The 17654-nt window shown below is 42.7% G+C and overlaps 1 protein-coding gene and 1 long non-coding RNA gene across 8 annotated transcripts in view; one reads left to right on the forward strand and one right to left on the reverse strand.

Moving 5' to 3' along the window:
• LOC148026730 (uncharacterized) overlaps window positions 1-17654 on the reverse strand; it is a 136850-nt gene that overhangs the window by 13965 nt on the left and 105231 nt on the right. For 3 of the 7 annotated variants that reach the window (XM_087691229.1, XM_087691228.1, XM_087691227.1), the window contains 2 exons: window positions 10584-10840; window positions 10332-10482 (listed from right to left, as the gene is read on the reverse strand). In XM_087691229.1, coding sequence (XP_087547355.1) covers window positions 10332-10482; window positions 10584-10724 — 292 coding nt within the window. In that variant the 5' untranslated portion in view covers window positions 10725-10840. Of the gene's footprint in view, window positions 1-10331; window positions 10483-10583; window positions 10855-11749; window positions 11820-11927; window positions 13238-17654 lie in introns of those variants that run through there. The other 4 variants (XM_087691223.1, XM_087691224.1, XM_087691226.1 and 1 more) reach the window with 3 other exon arrangements.
• Window positions 1-17654, forward strand: part of LOC148026731 (uncharacterized) — a 136299-nt gene that overhangs the window by 13659 nt on the left and 104986 nt on the right. Inside the window, exon 2 of the long non-coding RNA XR_015692884.1 lies at window positions 10593-10661. This is a non-coding gene — a long non-coding RNA (uncharacterized LOC148026731). The remainder of the gene's footprint in view (window positions 1-10592; window positions 10662-17654) is intronic.

Genomic DNA, 17654 nt, shown 5'->3' on the forward strand with positions numbered 1-17654 from the left:
ATTTGATAAGAGAGACATTGTGCAGTCTTCTATACCAAATTCCCTACCCTTTCCTCACATTGTTTCTACTAAGAAAGTGCCTTCTGAACTGGGTCTACTACCCACTCTTAGCCCACCCACAGATTCTTTACTTCATTGGCCCCCTTCACAAGACCTGTTACCTTGTTGGTACCAACTAACCATGTGGAATTTAGGGATCCTTTCACTAGATTCCACTCTGAAGGGCCCTAGAAGATCTGCTCGGCTTGCACCTCGGGCTTCATTTGCATCATTATTTATAGCTGATTATATAGCACATTTTGAGCTGAATAGTTGGCAAGAGGCTCTTCAGCATCCCCAATGGTGAGAGGCCATGAAAAAGGAGCTAGAGAATATTGATCAAAATGAGACTTGGAACTTGCTGGATTATCCAAGCTATAAGAAAGTCATCAGGATAGTGGATTTTTAGGACTAAGCTAAAAGCTAATGGGACTTTGGATAAGTATAAGACTTGCCTTGTGGTGTAGGGTTTCAACAGAAGCAAGGTATTGACTAGAAGAGACCTTTGCTCCTGTTGAGCTAAAACACGCTTCTCAACTGATTAGCATTCTTAAAGAGCCCCAAAACACACTTAATTAATGAAAAACCCTAAAAAGGGGAGTGGTCTGAGGGAGTTTCAGTGGTTCCCCAAAAACCCTAATTCTTTGGGTCACCCTTCAAGATCTATAAATAGACAAGTTGCCCCCATTCAGCCCATCTCATTTTTGCAGATTGTAGCCATCAGCACACACACACATGGCGGTCCAGCCCTTCAATTGCTGCCTCTCTCTCTCCATCAGCCCTTGCAGTGCCTTGGCGCCTTCCTCCAGGCTATCGCCAGCGCACTCCTACCTGTTGCGTTTGGCCCTGTTCCTCATCGCGAGCACCTCCACCTTCATTTGCACCTTGGGTTTGCAAACTGTAGGCAATAGTTGGTAGCCCTCCTCCTCCATCAGGCGACCTTCTGGTGCTGCGTTTGGAGCTCTCCATCACCTGGCGACAGCTGGGGCGACCATCTTCCTCCACCTAGCAGTCGCATTTATAGCCTTCTGTTGGCATTTTCATCATCAAGCATCATCCTTTGCAGTCGCTTACACTTTGGTGATTAGCGTTTGGTGTTCTTTCTCTCTCTTCATAGTTTGATTGATGGTCACAGACTCAAGATCCATCTCCGGTAGACATCACTCTCCGACACACTGCTGTACCCTTGAGTATCTGTACACTCTTACATTCATTTGCAATATTCATTCACTTCAAAGTTGTGTTATTCTCTCCCTTCTTCTGTTTGTGTTTTGAGTTTTGTGTTTAGGGTTCGAGTTTTGAGTTTTGCGTTAAGGGTTTGAGTTTTGCTTTCTGTGTTTGTGTCTGTCTCCTTGTGTTTTTGTCGTGGTCGTACACTCTGTGTTTCTTCAGTGCAAACGCTAGCAGTTTTCTTCACATGGTGTCAGAGCCGATGCTCTTGTAAAGAGTATCCTGCGGGTATTGTTGAGAGCTAGTCTTTGTGCAAGGCACATAATATGACTCGTAATCGAATCACAATGTCCCAGATACCTTCTTCTCCAGTTCTTATGATGTCCTATCAGGCTTCTCCATCACTAGAGGCCTTGAGATGACATTATGGACTCGGTGAGGAGGACGACGCTCCACTTTCACCTTCGTCTTCTTTTTCTACTCTTCCAGATTTTACTAACATGACAAAGGAGAACTTTGAGGAGTACTATCGCAACAAGTATGATGATGTTTACACCCCTCCTACTAGTTTTAGTACCACATTCGGACAGGTTGGTAAGGCTGGTCACCTCTCCGATCATGGAGGATATACAACATTTGGAACGTCTGGCAATCCATCTTCATCATCTCAGCCAGGTCCAATGTCAGGTTTGTACAATCCTTTTGAGTCACATGCATCAAAACCCTCGCCTGTTTCTTCTTTTGAGGTGTAGGATTCGGATGGCTTTGCATATGTGAACTTTAATAGAGGGCGCTCTCGAAGTAGACGGAATTCAGGTAATCTATAGCTTCTGTTCCATTTCAGCATGCAACACACACTTCTCAATTCGCTCCCATCCCACCCGCTTCTATATCACACCTTGATTACCTCTCATCATCATCTTTCCAAAATCTCGAAAACACTCCACATCCGCTTCACATACACTAGGGGTTGGATCTTCCACCTCCTCTCCTGGCACCTTCTTCTTCTCTACCCCATTCTCTACCTCTTTACACCATGGTACTTCATTAGGGGAAATGCCACCCTTTAACACAGTGCCTCTTACCTTTCCGTAAATGAGCACACCCATAGCACCTGCGACGACTATGATAGGCATCCCCTCACTATCCCCAGATTCAAATCTCCCATGACCACTCAGATATAGGGATTTCCATCCTAAGCTTATGGTGTGTCTTCACACTCTCCTTGGGTTACACCTACGCAGGGATCCCTATCTGATCCATGTGTTCCCATCCCACCTCCTTGGGTTACTCATGTGGCTACCATGCCCATGCCTAGTTAGCCCATCCCTACCTATATGGATCCACCTTGCACACTACTTGCATGCTTGGTGGGCACTTTGGGATCCATTCCCAAGTACACTCCCCTCCCCCATCTCACCCCCATTACACTTTTTCATACTACCCATCTCCGAGAACTACCACTTGTGTTGCAATGGCCAAGAATGCCTTCATGGATAAGACTCGTTTTAACGGTCGAATTTCACCACTTGGTCAAATTTCATGCAACAAGTGCTTGTGTATCAGGGTCTTTGGGACCTCATCATTGGTCTAGAGTCTATGCCAGACCCTCGACTAGCTCACCTTGACTACATCCGTCAATGGAGAGCCTGCAATGCCACAGCCAATGTTGAGCTGATGTAAGGATTGCTTCTTGAGTTTCAATCTCAATTACATCACTTCCCGCTCGCGTCAGAGCGTTGGAGTCATCTTCTTGACTGCCATGTGGCCCGAGATTGTACTCGGCGTATAAATCTTGACTTTGAGAAAGCATTATGAACAATGGCTACACTCTAAATAGCAAAATGCACACACCAATTACAATCCATTCGTAGTACATTGCACTCTTGTGAGCATACACCTACTGGCGTTAGGTCTTGCCAGTGTTATGTATACTTTGCCCTATTGTCTAAGGGGTATGCCTACTCACTGACGGATGCTTTGATGACATGTTTCGGTGTTTGCTCAGGGTATTGATGACTGTTTGGTGCTGATTTATTCCCGTTTATGGCTGGTCATGTCTTCAAAAATTCTCTATTAAGGAAGGGGATGATTTGAAAATCAAGCTGGTTGAATATAGGCAGTTACTCACTGAGTTTGCTACTACTGGCTCTCCAAAGTCAGACGGCGATTAGGTTATGTTCTTCTTGAATAAGTTGCCCAAAAAATACTTCAATTTCATTCAACACATCATCTCATAGCCTCGATTGCCAACCTTCTACAAGTTTGAGTGCCAGTTCTTGCGTTACGCGAGGCTAGATGATCAAGTCCACAAGAAATCCTCATCACAACCTTATTCAGAGCAGAGGGGGTTGGTTGCCCCTTCTTCGGGAGGGAAAACCAACAGTGGCAAGAACTCGCAAGATGCGAAGGCAAGCCAATCAATGAGTGACTCCTCTTCCTCAGATGGAACCAAAGAATCTAGACCTATCTGGCAGCAACTCCCTAAGAAAACCCGGTTTTGCACACACTACCAAAGAGCGGGCCATGTGGACGAGGAGTGTCGCTTCAAGGCCCAAGGTCTTTCACCTAAATAGCCTCAGCAAACCGCTGCGACTGCACAATCCAGTGGGGCTACGCCTTCTGCTCCTGCTTCATCTACTCCTTCAGCACCCGTTGTTACTGCTGGACATGTGGCCCGAGCACAGTCTCAGCAAACAGTCTCTTTCACTACCCCTAAGGGATTGGATGATTGGTCTGTAGGTCCCGATCCTGTTGCACTTCATGCATTCATCTTATATTTCTCTCCACCTCATCAGGTGTTCCCTTGGTAGAGCCCTGCTCCTGGACGTACGTGATGGTAGATACCTTTGACTAGCATGTCTCTAGGTCCTTTAGGATACCCTTGGTCAGTCTAGCATCCATTTTTCACACGCTTAGAGTCAAGCCCATAGTATTCATTGTCCTTAGCTTTTTCATTCTTAAGTCTTCCGCTGCATTTACTCACACACATATACATTCATTGCATTGTCTTTTTAGTTAGATTTTCTCTCTGTTATGTTTTGCTTTGAAGCATCTCACCATTGACCTCTATGTTTGCAGATTCTTATCTCTTTTGCTACACGGTTTTCTTTTAGTATAGGACTAACTTGCAGATTGCTTTGGTCCTACCTGAGCTAGAGAAGTGGGGATGTGTACCGTTCCTTTCATGGTTTTATCATCCTAGGAGTGCTTGTTATTCTTCCAGTATGGAGATTTCCCCTCCCAAGGGGGATTGTGTAGCATCTCTCTTGATGCTATCATGGTGGTGACTTCTACCTTGCTCTTTCAGCGGGGTGCTTCATCCACTTCATCTTCATCATCTTCTTCCATTTCTTATGGTTCATCGGCACCACACGAAGAACGACATCAGGCTCCTCTTCCTTCTTCGGCATCTACATCCACGTTAAGAGGGGGTTTCTACCCTTCTTCGTATTCTACACGTTTCAGCACTTTGTCTTCAACATCGGCTTCTCCCCCCTGTTGTACCTTTTTCCTTTGCATTGTATGATTTCATCATCTTTGTACTAGGGCACTTGGGCAAGTGAATAGTTTTCTCATGATGGAGATTGCCCAAGTGACACCTGCTACATGAGCATTTTTCAGCATGTAGCATACTTTTCATCTCATTGTGTAGAGCACCACTTAAGCGGATCCTAACCTGTTTCCACCGGCGGCTGTTCTCACCCCACCACCATACTCCATCACATGGATACCTCATCATTTTTTTTCCTCGTCATCGACACCCTTGAGTGGATAGGTAAGCTTGTCCTATTTTGTGATGTGTTGGGTGTATCCTCTCTACTCCCGTCTTTTGGGTCACTATTACTCAATCAGCCACATCCCATAAAATTTAACTCTCACCTCAAATTATTTATTAAAAAAAACAAGTTTAATGTGGTTCATCCACCTTTGTGGGGCTTGGTAGGCCACTGGGCAGCCAATGTGCACCCTTTGTCCGATGCCCTATCCTCTTTGGGGTGACTACTTACTCCCTTGGTAAGATAACCATCGCCTTTGTAGTCTTGGTAGGCCATTGGGCAGCCGATGTGCACCCTTTGTTCGATGCCCTGTTTGCTTTGGGGTAGGACGTCTCGGGGTAAGTACAAATCAAAGTGGTTGGCATAACCTTTCAGCTCAGTTTTGGGCCTAAGAGGGGGTGTTGAGCTAAAACACGCTTCTAAGCTAATTAGCATTCTTAAACAGCCCCAAAACACACTTAATTAATGAAAAATCCTAAAAAGGGGAGGGGTTCGAGAGAGTTTCAATGGTCCCCCAAAAACCCTAATTCTTTGGGACACCCTTCAACATCTATAAATAGATAGGCTGCTTTGCAGATTGCAACCATCAGCACAAACACACGTGGCAGTCCAGCCCTTTGATTGTTGTCTCTCTCTCCATCAGCCCTTGCAATGCCCTGGCGCCTTCCTCCAAGCTGTCGCCCACTGCCTGGCGCCCTCCTACCTGCTATGTTTGGCCTTGTTCCTCATTGCCAGTACCTCCACCTTCATCTACACCCTGCGTTTGCAGCTTCTGACTGTAGGTGACAATTGGCAGCCCTCCTTCTCCATCAGGCGACCTTCTATTGCTGTGTTTGGAGCTCTCCATCACTTGGCGGCAGCTGGCGACCATCTTCCTTCACCTAGCAGTTGTGTTTATAGCCTTCTGTTGGCATTTTCATCATTAGGCATCATCGTTTGTAGTTGCCTACACTCTGATGATCAGCCTTTGGTGTTCTTCCTCTTTCTTCACAGTTTGACTAGTGGTCACAGATTGGGGATCTGTCTCCAGTGGACGTCACTCTCCGACACACTGCTTTGCCCTTGAGTATCTGTATACTCTTACATTCATTTGCAGTATCCATTCACTTTAGAGTTGTGTTCTTCTCTCCGTTCTTCTATTTGTATTTTGAGTTTTGCGTTTGAGTTTTGAGTTTTGCATTTAGGATTTGAGTTTTACTTTCTGTGTTTGTGTCTATCTCTTTGTGTTTCTGTCATAGTCGCACACTCTGTGTTTCCTCAGTGCAAACCCTAGCAATTTTTTTCATAGCTCCTACTGCGCGGTTGATATCGTTTTGTCTGTTGGTTATGCTTGCCGCTCACTACGGTTGGCCAATCTATTACATGGACATCAAAAGTGCCTTTTTGAATAGTTATTTAGAGGAGCAAGTCTATGTGGAGCAGCCTCGTGGATCTTTTTTTGCTGACCGGAAAGATAAGATCTTTTGCTTGCAGAAAGCTTTTTATAGGCTAAAGCAAGCACCGCAGTCCTAATTTCAAAGGATAGATGAGTTTCTAGGACTCATGGATACCATTCTACCTTTATGACCTGAACTTATATATCCCTACTACTTCAAAGGGAGTCAGCTATATCCTATTATACGTAGATGATTTACTTATCACTGGCTCCGATTATGCTGCCATAGTAGCAATAAAGGCCCAGCTTTGCTCTACTTTTGAGATGACAGACCTTGTTCTATTGTCTTATTTTTTGGGGATGGAGGTAGTTCAATCGGGGGGTAGTAATTTTGTGTCACAACAGAAGTACCCTCTTTAGTTAGTGGACCGGTATTGCACCGATCACACACGGCTTGTGGCCACACCTCTTGATCCCACTATCTATCTTTCTAAGGATATCCTAGGTTAGCCGTTCAACGAGCACACCTACAGGTTTGTGGTGGGAAAGCTTCTTTGGTTGATTCATACTAGGCTAGATTTAGCTTACTCAGTTAGTTTGCTTAGTCAGTATTCACTACACCTAGGATGTCACATTGGATTGATATTTGTGGTGTATCTATTCTCATGGCTCAACTTATAGATATGGCCTATATTTGCAGGCGTACACTGACTCTGACGACTGAGTAGGACATCCTAACACCCAACGTTCCCATAGTGACTACTTCTTTACCTTGGGCACGACACCTATCTCTTGGTCCAGCCATAAGCAAGAGACGGTGGCGGCTTCCATGGTAGAGGCTGAGTATCAGGCTCTCATTTGATAGTATCACAAAAGCTATCTAGTTGAGGAGCTTACTTTTGGCATTACACTTTCCATGTGACTCTCCCACTGTTGTCTACTGCGACAACCAAAGTGTTATTACTCTTGCAGACAATTCGATCATTACACCACGGACATGGCATATGGGATTCCACTTTCACTTCACTAGAAAGTAGGTTGACCTAGGCACCATACGCCTAGAGTTTGTATCTTCCTCCGACAACTATGCTGATATATTGACCAAGTTGGTCAATCGGCTCATGTTGCAATATATTTTACCCAAAATTGGCTTGGGTACACCCTCTACTTCTTCAGATTGATGGGAAGAGGGTGATTCCCTCTAGCTTTCCCTTCTAGTTTGAGAGGGGGCGGTTTTCTTCTCTTGGTGGTGATAGAATGTTTTTAACAGTTTCTTTTTTAGACATTATTGTATGTTGAAGATAGTAACTTCATCCGTATTGTCAGGATGACATGGTTGTAAAAAGACACTTGGGCAAGTGAACAAATTTTCTACGAGAGCACTGTCCCAGTGGCACCATTGCATAGCATTTTGTATGAGCATGATCACACCTACATTGCCTCTTGCATAACTCCAATGCATTGGAATTTTGTTCTTATAAACATGCATTTGTGCACATTTATCTCTTTTCGGTCTTTCTAAGTGGTGAACTCTGGATCCACCATATTCGCAGCATTGCACATGGCAGTCTCCCTTGCTTGCTTAGCCTTGCTAGCTTGCCTTTAACATATCTTTTTTGTCTCTCCACATACCCCCCCATATTTATTCCACATTCCATTAGCCTATTCCTTCATCTTCGACATCTAGTAGTGGTAGGAATAGCCTATTTATTTCATGAAAGCCTTTGGGTTTGGTTACTAGTCTCTTGTCAATTACTTAATTGACCACCATCTCCCTTTTTGAAACAATCATTATCAAACCAATCACAAAAAAAAGAACTCTCTATGGTTCCATCCGCCTTTGCAAAACTTGGTAGGCTATTGGGCAGCTGACGTACACCCTTGGTCCAATGCCCTGGCCTCTCTAGGGTGACCACTTGGACTCCCTTGGTAAGATAACCATCGCATATGTAGTCTTGGTGGGCCACTAGGCAAACACCATGCACCCTTTGTCCGATGCCCTGGCTTAGGGTAGGACACCTTGGGGCAAAACACATTTTTAAACAAAACCAAAAATCACTCATACAAATTTGGGTTGGCCTTCCTTTCTAGCTTAGTTTTTGGGCTTGAGAGGGGATGTTGAGCTAACATAAGCATTACATGCTCAATTTACTTAAATAGCCCCAAAACTACTTAATTAAATAAAACCCTAAAATGATGTGTGTGGTTCAAAAGCATTTTAAAACAGTGCGCGGTACGAGGTCCGAAAACTTTATATAAATAGGTGGGTTGCCCTCCATTCAGCCCCAATCTCGTTTTTGTAGGTTTCAAGTGTTGTATCTCTACTGTCCACACCCCGTTCGCGAAGGACATCTCGGTCAGAGCTTCCTCTTGCTGCCTGCTCCCATCTGGCACCTAGTTCCAGCCTCCATCACCCACATCCAACTGTCGTCTGTTGATCTAGTCACTCCCAATCATTGCGTTTGCTGCAAGGCACCTTCCCCAACTATTGGCATCAACATTCTGCTGCATTTACTGTCATCTTGGCCATCAGGAGCTGTTGCCATCATCCAAGAGCTGTCACCATCGGCCTCAATGGCTGCGTTTGATTTTCTCTCTCCTCCTCGAGGTCTTCCACACTATCGCCTACACTCTGCACCCTGTTGCCTACACCAGATTGCTTGCATTTGCACTTCAGATTGTCGCTAAGTACATCATTATTTGCGTTTGTTGTTTCTACACTGTCTTCACTACCTATCTGCATCAAATGCAACTTCCATAGCTGTGTTTTCTCGTGTTTGACTCTTGGAGGCTACCTTTGCTCCATTTCAGGATCTGTCAAGAGTATGACACAGTCTCATGCTCAGCACCTCTGCCTCAATCATTGAGACACGAGAGTTTCAGGTACAGTTTTTATTCGTGCACAGTTTGTTTGCTGCATGAGTATTGTATATTTAGTATTTATACATTCATTCAGTTTCTGTTGTTTTCATTGTCTTTGAGTTACCCTAAGCCTAATTGTGTTCTTTTGAGTTTATGCTTTGTCGTACGCTTTCATTTATGTTTCTGCATTAGGGTATTTCTTCACACAAAGTGTGGAGTCTCAGAAGGCCATGAATAGAGAGGAGATGGAAGTCTAAGTCCCCAAAGCATGGAGGACTTTTCATACAGAGCTTGGAAATGGGCACTTAGAAAACAAAGGCAAAAAGCCAACACCACAAATAGGCACCCATGAAATGCCACCTATGGTGACCATATCCTCCTGAGTATGGAGATCCTGGAGTCAATCTCCTTAGTGAGAGATATGACTCATAGTACCATTGTCAATGAGCCAAGATCTCTCTAAAGATGAGAAAGCTAAAGGAGACTACTCCAACTATGGATGTGGAGGAACACTGACTTGATCATTATAGCAGAGGTAGCGATAGATGTCGATGGAGGCTTTGTTGCTCCTTCCTTTGCACTAGGACAAAGGTGGGGTCATTTCTTCCAACACTTCTCCTCGGGATGCGAGATCTTTCCACAATGTGGACAATTGGGATATCCTTTGCACTTCCCTTCGGTAGCTGTATTACAATTGAAGGATGACTCTGATTTCTTGAGCTTCTTCTCTTTCTTCTGCTTGGACTCTCCTTTACCCAATGAGGATGCCACAAAAGCACAACTCTGTACATGCTCCATGAGAATTTCTCCTCTTATGACTCTAATAGGCCCAATGATCAGGTTCAGGGGTGCATTGGCACTTCAGCACTTTCAATAAATCCATTCTTGCTTTGAAGGATCCTCACCTGACTGTCTAAAGCTTTGGTGCTAGTCTATTCTATCACTATCATCAAGGTAATGTCTGTTTCAAAGAGAAACCTATTTACAAACCAGATCTATTTTCTCTTGAACTCCTTTTGTGCATGTTGAATGTACATTGCAGTTGAATACTTAAACATCAAAGCATTCAACATCCATTAAATCACAGGTTCCCAAGGAGAGCATGCCTTGACTTTTGTTTATTGAAGGCATTCCAACCATCCCGCTGGAATCATTTTCCTCTTCTGCAATTTTGTCTGTTTTGAATGCCAAGCTTCGTTTCCTCTCCCTTTCCATTCTTGCAGTTGTATTTTGCTCTTGGTCCAAAAGTTGTATTTTCTGAAATAAAAATACTTGTCCATAGAGATTGATAGGATTTACATAGATTTTTACTGTACTCAATATATTTGATAAAAAATATAAAATATTACACTTGTTACCTGCTCCAGGATCATTTGTGAGCCAGCCACCTGACCTCGCAGAGCCTTACGCTCCTCCATATTGTCCTGAATTTCCAGGTGCATGAGTTTGTACTGATCCATGATCTCCCTTTGGACTTGTGCTGCTTCCCATGCATCCATTTCATTGCATTTCAAAGTAGCGTTTGCATTGTCTTCACCCACAAAAAATTGAGAATGTATAAATGTGTGCTTGTAATCACTCGGCTGAAGTTGGTGGTTGGATTTCTTCCTATGTTCTGCATAGCAACCACTGCATCAAATACTAATTACATTTCAAAAGTGATTGGTTATCATTATATAAATGGTTAAAAATGTTGAGGAAATATATAATTTACTTCTGAGATATCTTAACAATAGAGCAGAAGGTAATTGACTGACTTATGTGATATTTCTCAACATAATTGTTATGCAAAGAGTAAAATAGTAAGTTATTTAAGTTGGGAAGAAGCATGAGGGCCATTGCCACAGATGGGATTGATTGCTAGCATTGTTTTTTGGTGTATTTGGACAAGTCGTAGTTATACCATAGATGTGTAGGACATATTTACTGGCATTCCCTCCAGGATTTGATCACACTCTCCATGGGAAATGAGAGAAGGTTTCAGGGGGTGTTAGAGGGCACAAGGAGGAGGAGAGAGGCTTTTCTTAGTGTTTTGAGGGACAAACACCTTCCTCTATCTAAGAGTCACACATAATTTGGCTTACAAACTCCCCCAGTGGCTGTTCACAAGCCGTTGTGCTGGGCTTTTGTACATTTTTGTTGTATTATTGGAGCCCTTTGCAAGGCTATTTTGTATCTGTATTTTACCTCCAGAAGTTTATTTCTGGATGTTCATTAATAGACACCTTTTTCTTTTTCTAAAATAAAAAGACCATGAAATTATCATTCTGCCTTGAAGACAAATGAGAGAAGGGATATACTAGACTCAACATCCTATCTAGCTTAATCAACAGATTAGCAACTGATACTTTGATATTGTGACCTTCTGGATTCACTATCCTTCGCTACCATCAAAGGTTTTGTATATCCCATAAGTACAGAGAGAAATGTGGCACCCATAGTTTTTTCTGAGGTACTAACGACACGAAGCAAAAGCATGGTGCTAGAAGCTAGAAAATAATAAAGAAAATGCGAGGTGACACACCTGAAAACTCCTTGCATGACATAATTTAAGTTATTCAGCAAAGCATTTGTCAGCTATAAGGCTTCATAAGCTGTTCCAGGATAACCAATAGAAGTTTAGAGTTTTCAATTATCTATCTTATTTTATGTCACTCATCTAATTAACTGTAACAAAGACGAAGTAATTAGAACGTAATTACCTTCGTAGCGAGGAGTCTACTGGACTTCATTAACTGCTGACCTGGAGAGCCTGATGCTTGGTTTGTGAGAGTGTGCAGCAGAAAGGAACTATGAACAGGGAGTGAGAGAGAAGGAAACAGAAGGAATGCAGTAAACTGAAGGAACAAAACTGAGAAATCTGAATGATACAAGGCAGTTAGCCCCTACATGCACCTCAGAGCATTAGAGAGGACGCCAGACTGAGGCAGGAAATGGAAATGATGATGGCGAGGGCTGACACAAACTAAAAGAATGACTGAATGAATGATGGAGGGAGAGGCAGGCAGGTATAAATAGCAATACATTGTCCAAGATTTAGTGGTGACATTTGTATTGCAGTTTATGTGAATTTTATGTTTTATTGTAATTAGTGCTTAGTCACCACCCTTTCTGAGAAGAAAGGCTGGTTTCACTTCAAGAGAGTTCACTATGCTTGATCATAATTGACCCTTGAAGCTATTATAGAGAAAGGTAGAACACATGGAAAGAGAATTTATTACTGCTTTGTGGATTTCCACAAAGCATTCGACACTATGCCCCAAGCAAGGTTCATGTAGTGACAACAAGATATTGGGACTCCAAAATATCTTTAGTGGGGGATCTATGCCTTGTATGAGCCAATGATGAGGAGGATAGGTGCTCCAAGAAAGCTTTCTGATTTGATGGACAGTGGATCAAGGTGAAGCAAGGATGCCCACTTTTGCCTACTCTCTTTGGTGTTTATGTTGAGAAGCTCTTAGATTATGTGGATAGATTAGGAGAAGAAGATGCAAGCTTGGCTGACATATTGATACGCACTTTGTTGTATGCAAATGATGTGGTATTGATTGTGGACTCCCCTAAGGGCTTGCAGAGACACATGATGCATTGCAAGCAATTTGCATGGTTAGAGGATTGATAGTGAACCTTCAGAAGACTAAGGTGATGGTGCTTAATACCACACAAGCTTGGGTGACTAAAACCAGCCTTTTCTTCTTGGAAAGAGTGGTAATTCCCTAATTAAGCACTTAACTACAGCAATTGGCAAATGAATATAACTTGAAATGCACAAATTACCTTAATAATCTCGGACATTGGACACCCTCTTGGTCCCAAAACCGGCATCCCTTTCTGTATTTCTTTACCTTGATTGCTAATGGAATGAGTACAAGCTGATATTCGCAATCTCCTTTGTTGTTCCAAAAAGCCTCCTTGCTATAGCAACAATGAGCAATCAATTCGGACCAATTGCCCCTTGATTTTTCACCTAGGACTTGCATAAATGGAACCACCAAATGGCCAAATGTTGCCCCGAATTACAAGGAATGGGTTGGCATCTGAATTCCGTGACACTTACACAAATTTCAAGTGCCAAAGTCAGTGTATGATGCCTTCCCCAATTGGCATGGGTCCCAAGGTGGTTGTTAAACCCTAATTTCTGCAGGAATTTAGGGCTTACAACAAAGATCTCTTAGCTGTCCACCAAATCTGACTAAGATCTGCTCAAAATGGCTGAGAAATGTTGAGATCTCTTGAGAATGGATTGGAGAAGGTGAGAGAAAGCCAAGATGAGAAAGAAATCTTATTTTCTTCACGAGAAAACCCTAAATTTTGCCTGCTTCCTGCTCCAACCTGCATTTAATATAGTCACCTACTACTTCCACGCACCTCCAAAATGCTATCTCCTGATCAGCAATGCTATTGCCAGCCCTTGGAAGGTGACTCCTTGTTGTCCCCTACTTGTTGAGGCCCCCAGATGGCTGTCTTCTATAGCAAATTGTTCTTCTCTGATAAAAAAATGAACTAGCAGCTCTCTCTCTCTCTCTCCAACTCCCAGAAGCCTGGCCTCTGGCTCCTAATGCCTGGCCTCCAGCTCCCGCATATCGACCGGCCGCACGTCGACCGGCCCAATACCAGTTCCTTGACACCTCCTACGCGTCAAGTGGCCCACCAGCTCCCCAACACTTGGGCCCACCAACTCCCTGACACTTGGGCCCACCAGCTCCTTGACGTCTCCACCTCTAGCTCTTGTGCGTCGATCGGCCCACCAACTCGCATCGACTCGCCCACCAACTCCTGTCCAGCTCACACTGACCGCCCACCATCTCACCAGCTCTCGTCGAGCTACCCAGGCCCAACACAACAAGGCGGAGTTCACCCCCAAAATGGAGAAGGTCCAAATAGAGCAGATAATTAGCAATGCCATTAACAAAGTCAAGGAGTATGACAACGGACTGAGCATAGTGAACAAGCAGCTGAACGATAAGATTAAAAAGCTGGAATTGAAGATAGAACCCCAAGATGGGGAGATTCAATCACTTAGGCAGCTATTGACTAACATTCAGCTCAGCCCCAAGCTAGAGGAATGAGAAATTCAACCTAGCATGACCGAGGAGCTCACCTGCATTAAAGAGGAAGTACAACAACTCCAAAAAAAGGAGGATACGACGAAGGAGGCTGTTTCTTGGGCAGAGATGCTCAAGAAAACCCAACAGCAAGTAGAGAAGGCGGAGCAATGGATTCAAATTGCAAGGGGAAACACCCTGAAACTATCAATGGCATTTACTAATATGCTATTGTCCATGGAACCACCTGTAAACCATTTAAAACTGAGCACAATTTGATCATAAACTGATCACTTGCTGATCTGAGAACTAATCACAAACTGCTACAAATGTGACCCCAAACTGATCACAAACTCATTGCACAAACTGGCCAGCAATCAATGCAAAAATTGATGAATAACTGATTCCAAAAGTGGACATAAACGGTTCTCAAACTAAGAAAAAATTGAGCTGAAACTGATCAGAATTTTAGTCTCAAAATTGAGGCAAATTTCATGCCAAACTAATCTCATAAGCTGATGCAAAACCATAGTTCCAATACCCGGGTAAAACTCATACTCATCTACATACATTTCACAGTGACTAGTACACTAAGTAGTGACCTCATGGCAAACATATTGTTAACACAATACCTTGAATGCATGGTGAATACATCTAAGATCCACTACATACAAGAGTTGTCTATAATTGGAGGAGTGGAAGTGCTACCTCCCCCTTGAGCATCAGACAATACTTCAGACCCATGCTTTGTTGAACCTGATTAAGCCCAAACTAAAGTTGGATCTAGCTAAAAAGCATCCAGGTAAAGCTGCAACAATTAAGGATGGTCTGCCAAGTCATCCTTTTCTATCCATTTGGCATCTATTGGTAAATAATTCTAAAATTTCGCCAAGTATCTCCTAGAAACTTTGCCTTTGACCTTTCTTTCCTTATGTGCCAATATCTGCCCGAGTACCAAAATCTCATCCAACTCCTCAACCTTAGGCTGAATTTCAGCGGACATATCCTTTGGCACATCACCATGAAAAGGCCTTAACAAACTGCCATGAAAGGCATTGTGTATCCGCCAATGTGAAGGTAATTTCAGCCGGTAGACCACATTGCTAATCTTCTCCAACACCTGGAAGGGCCCATAGTATCTCATACTAAACTTCGGATACAATCTTTCCTTTTATCTCTTTCAACCTTGTCTTTTCAAAACACAACAATACATAATTGCCCCCTGTAAACTGCAAAGCAGATCTATGACGATCAGTTGCCCTATTTTGCTTTTCCTATGATTCTCTAAAGTGCACACTTTATCTCTATATAGGCTGCATCCAAGTTTTCCACATAACGGTCAGCCTCAAACATCTTATCCTTAATTTTCAAGGTAGGTGATACCTTCTTGCCACTCTCAACTACCTCAAATCGAGCTTTGCCAGTGGAACTATGCACTCTGTTATTGTAGGGGCAAACTCAACCAAGGGCAAATACTGCTCCCACTATGTCTTGTGGTCTGAAACATAGCACCTTAAAAGATCTAACATTGTGGAATTTGCTTCCTCAAACTGACTATCTGTCTGCAAATGGAAGAATGATGAGAATTTCAGCATGGTACTCATATTCTTAAACAACCCCTTCCAAAATAAACTGGTCATCCGAGGGTCTCGATCACTAACGGTCAACTCTGGCATACCATGATACTTAAAATGTGCTACAAAAACAATCGTGCCATATGATCAACCTTTATTTTCTTCCTCACCGGAATGAAATGGGCTTGTTTGCTAAACCTACAAATGATAGTCCATTTCCCATCATCCCTTGTAGGTGTCCTAGGAAGCTAAAAAATAAAGTCCATTGCAATGCTCTATCAAGCACTATCTGAAATAGGCAAGGGCTACCATGAACTCGATATCTTTTTCCTATTATACTTTACTTCTGATATATGATGCATGTTCTAACAAACTGTTCTACATCATGCCTCAAAGCTGGTCAATAAAAGAAATGCTCCACTGCCTTAATCGTGGCATCAATGCCCCTGTGTCATATACAGAGAGGATCATGACTTTTAGTGATAACTCTGGGTCTTAATTACTTTGTGATATATAGTAATCCATGCATCATCAGAAATCCATCTCTTAGCACAAAGTGTTCCTGCCTCCAACCATTGCAAAGTTGATCATAAACATTAGCAAAGTCTGAATCAACAATATATTGCTCTTTCATGGCATCCAACTCAGTGTGATAAACCATGTTGACAGCTGAAATTTGTGGCTTACGTGACAGCGCATTAGCCACAACATTCTTTTTACCATCAATATGTACAATCTGAAAGTAAAACATAGAGAGAAAATTTGCCCATCTCATATGCTTCTTTGACAATTTTGTCTGCGTTAGAAAGTACCTTAAAGTTTAATGGTCTATTTGCACTGTAAAATCAACCCCTAACAAATAATGTTTCCATGTAGACAGTGTATGAATTATAGCCAAGAGCTCTTTCTAATGGACCTACAAATTCTTTTCTACACCGTGGAGAATTCGGCTCTCATAAGCCACAACTCAACCGTCTTGCATAAGAACCGTCCCAATGTTATTACCACATACATCACACTGAACTAGAATGACTTCCTTAGATCGCGCAACACAAGCATAGGATCTGAAGTCATCTTTTCCTTCAACATTTCAAGTGCTGAAAAATCTTCCGGTCTAATGCATATCTGATGATACCCACTTTTCAAATCTATATGGCTGAATATGGTTGCCGCTTGCAATCTATCCATAATATCATCAATCCGAGGAATCAAAGAGTGATTCTTTATCATGATCTTGTTTAGAGCACAATAATCAATGCACATATGCCATGAACCATCATTTTTCTGTACCAAAAGCACTTAAGAACAAAAAGGAGATGAGCTAGGCTGAATCAACCCTTTTTCTAACAGCTCATTCACCTGACTCATAATCTCCTCTTGTTGGGCTGTACTGATTCTATAGGGTGGCTTATTAGGTAGGCTACTTCCAGGGATAAGATCTATACCATGATCTTCTGACTTTTCAGGCAGTAGCTTTCCTGGAAGTGACTAAGAGAAGCAATCAACATACATTTTCAGAAATGATATGCATTCATTCTCTTAGATATATTCCCAACATTCTCACTATCATCTTTATCCTTAGTAAAAACCAAGTACACTGAAAGATGATTTTTCATTACTTTAGAAATGGCAACTGATACAACAAGGGCAGAGTCACGGTTCACATTTCAACTTTACATCAAGTGTGACTATCTTTCTCTTATGCTGAATAGTGATCTTTTTTGCACGAGAATCAATCACTATATACATATGGTGACACCATGGCATACCAAGCAATACATCACAACCCTCAAGTGGAGCAATAAAGAAC

Source organism: Lygodium microphyllum, chromosome 13 (assembly GCF_053477565.2).
Source record: "Lygodium microphyllum isolate KBCC chromosome 13, Lygodium_microphyllum_v1.1.10, whole genome shotgun sequence".
In the NCBI taxonomy this organism is placed as follows: Eukaryota; Viridiplantae; Streptophyta; class Polypodiopsida; order Schizaeales; family Lygodiaceae; genus Lygodium; species Lygodium microphyllum.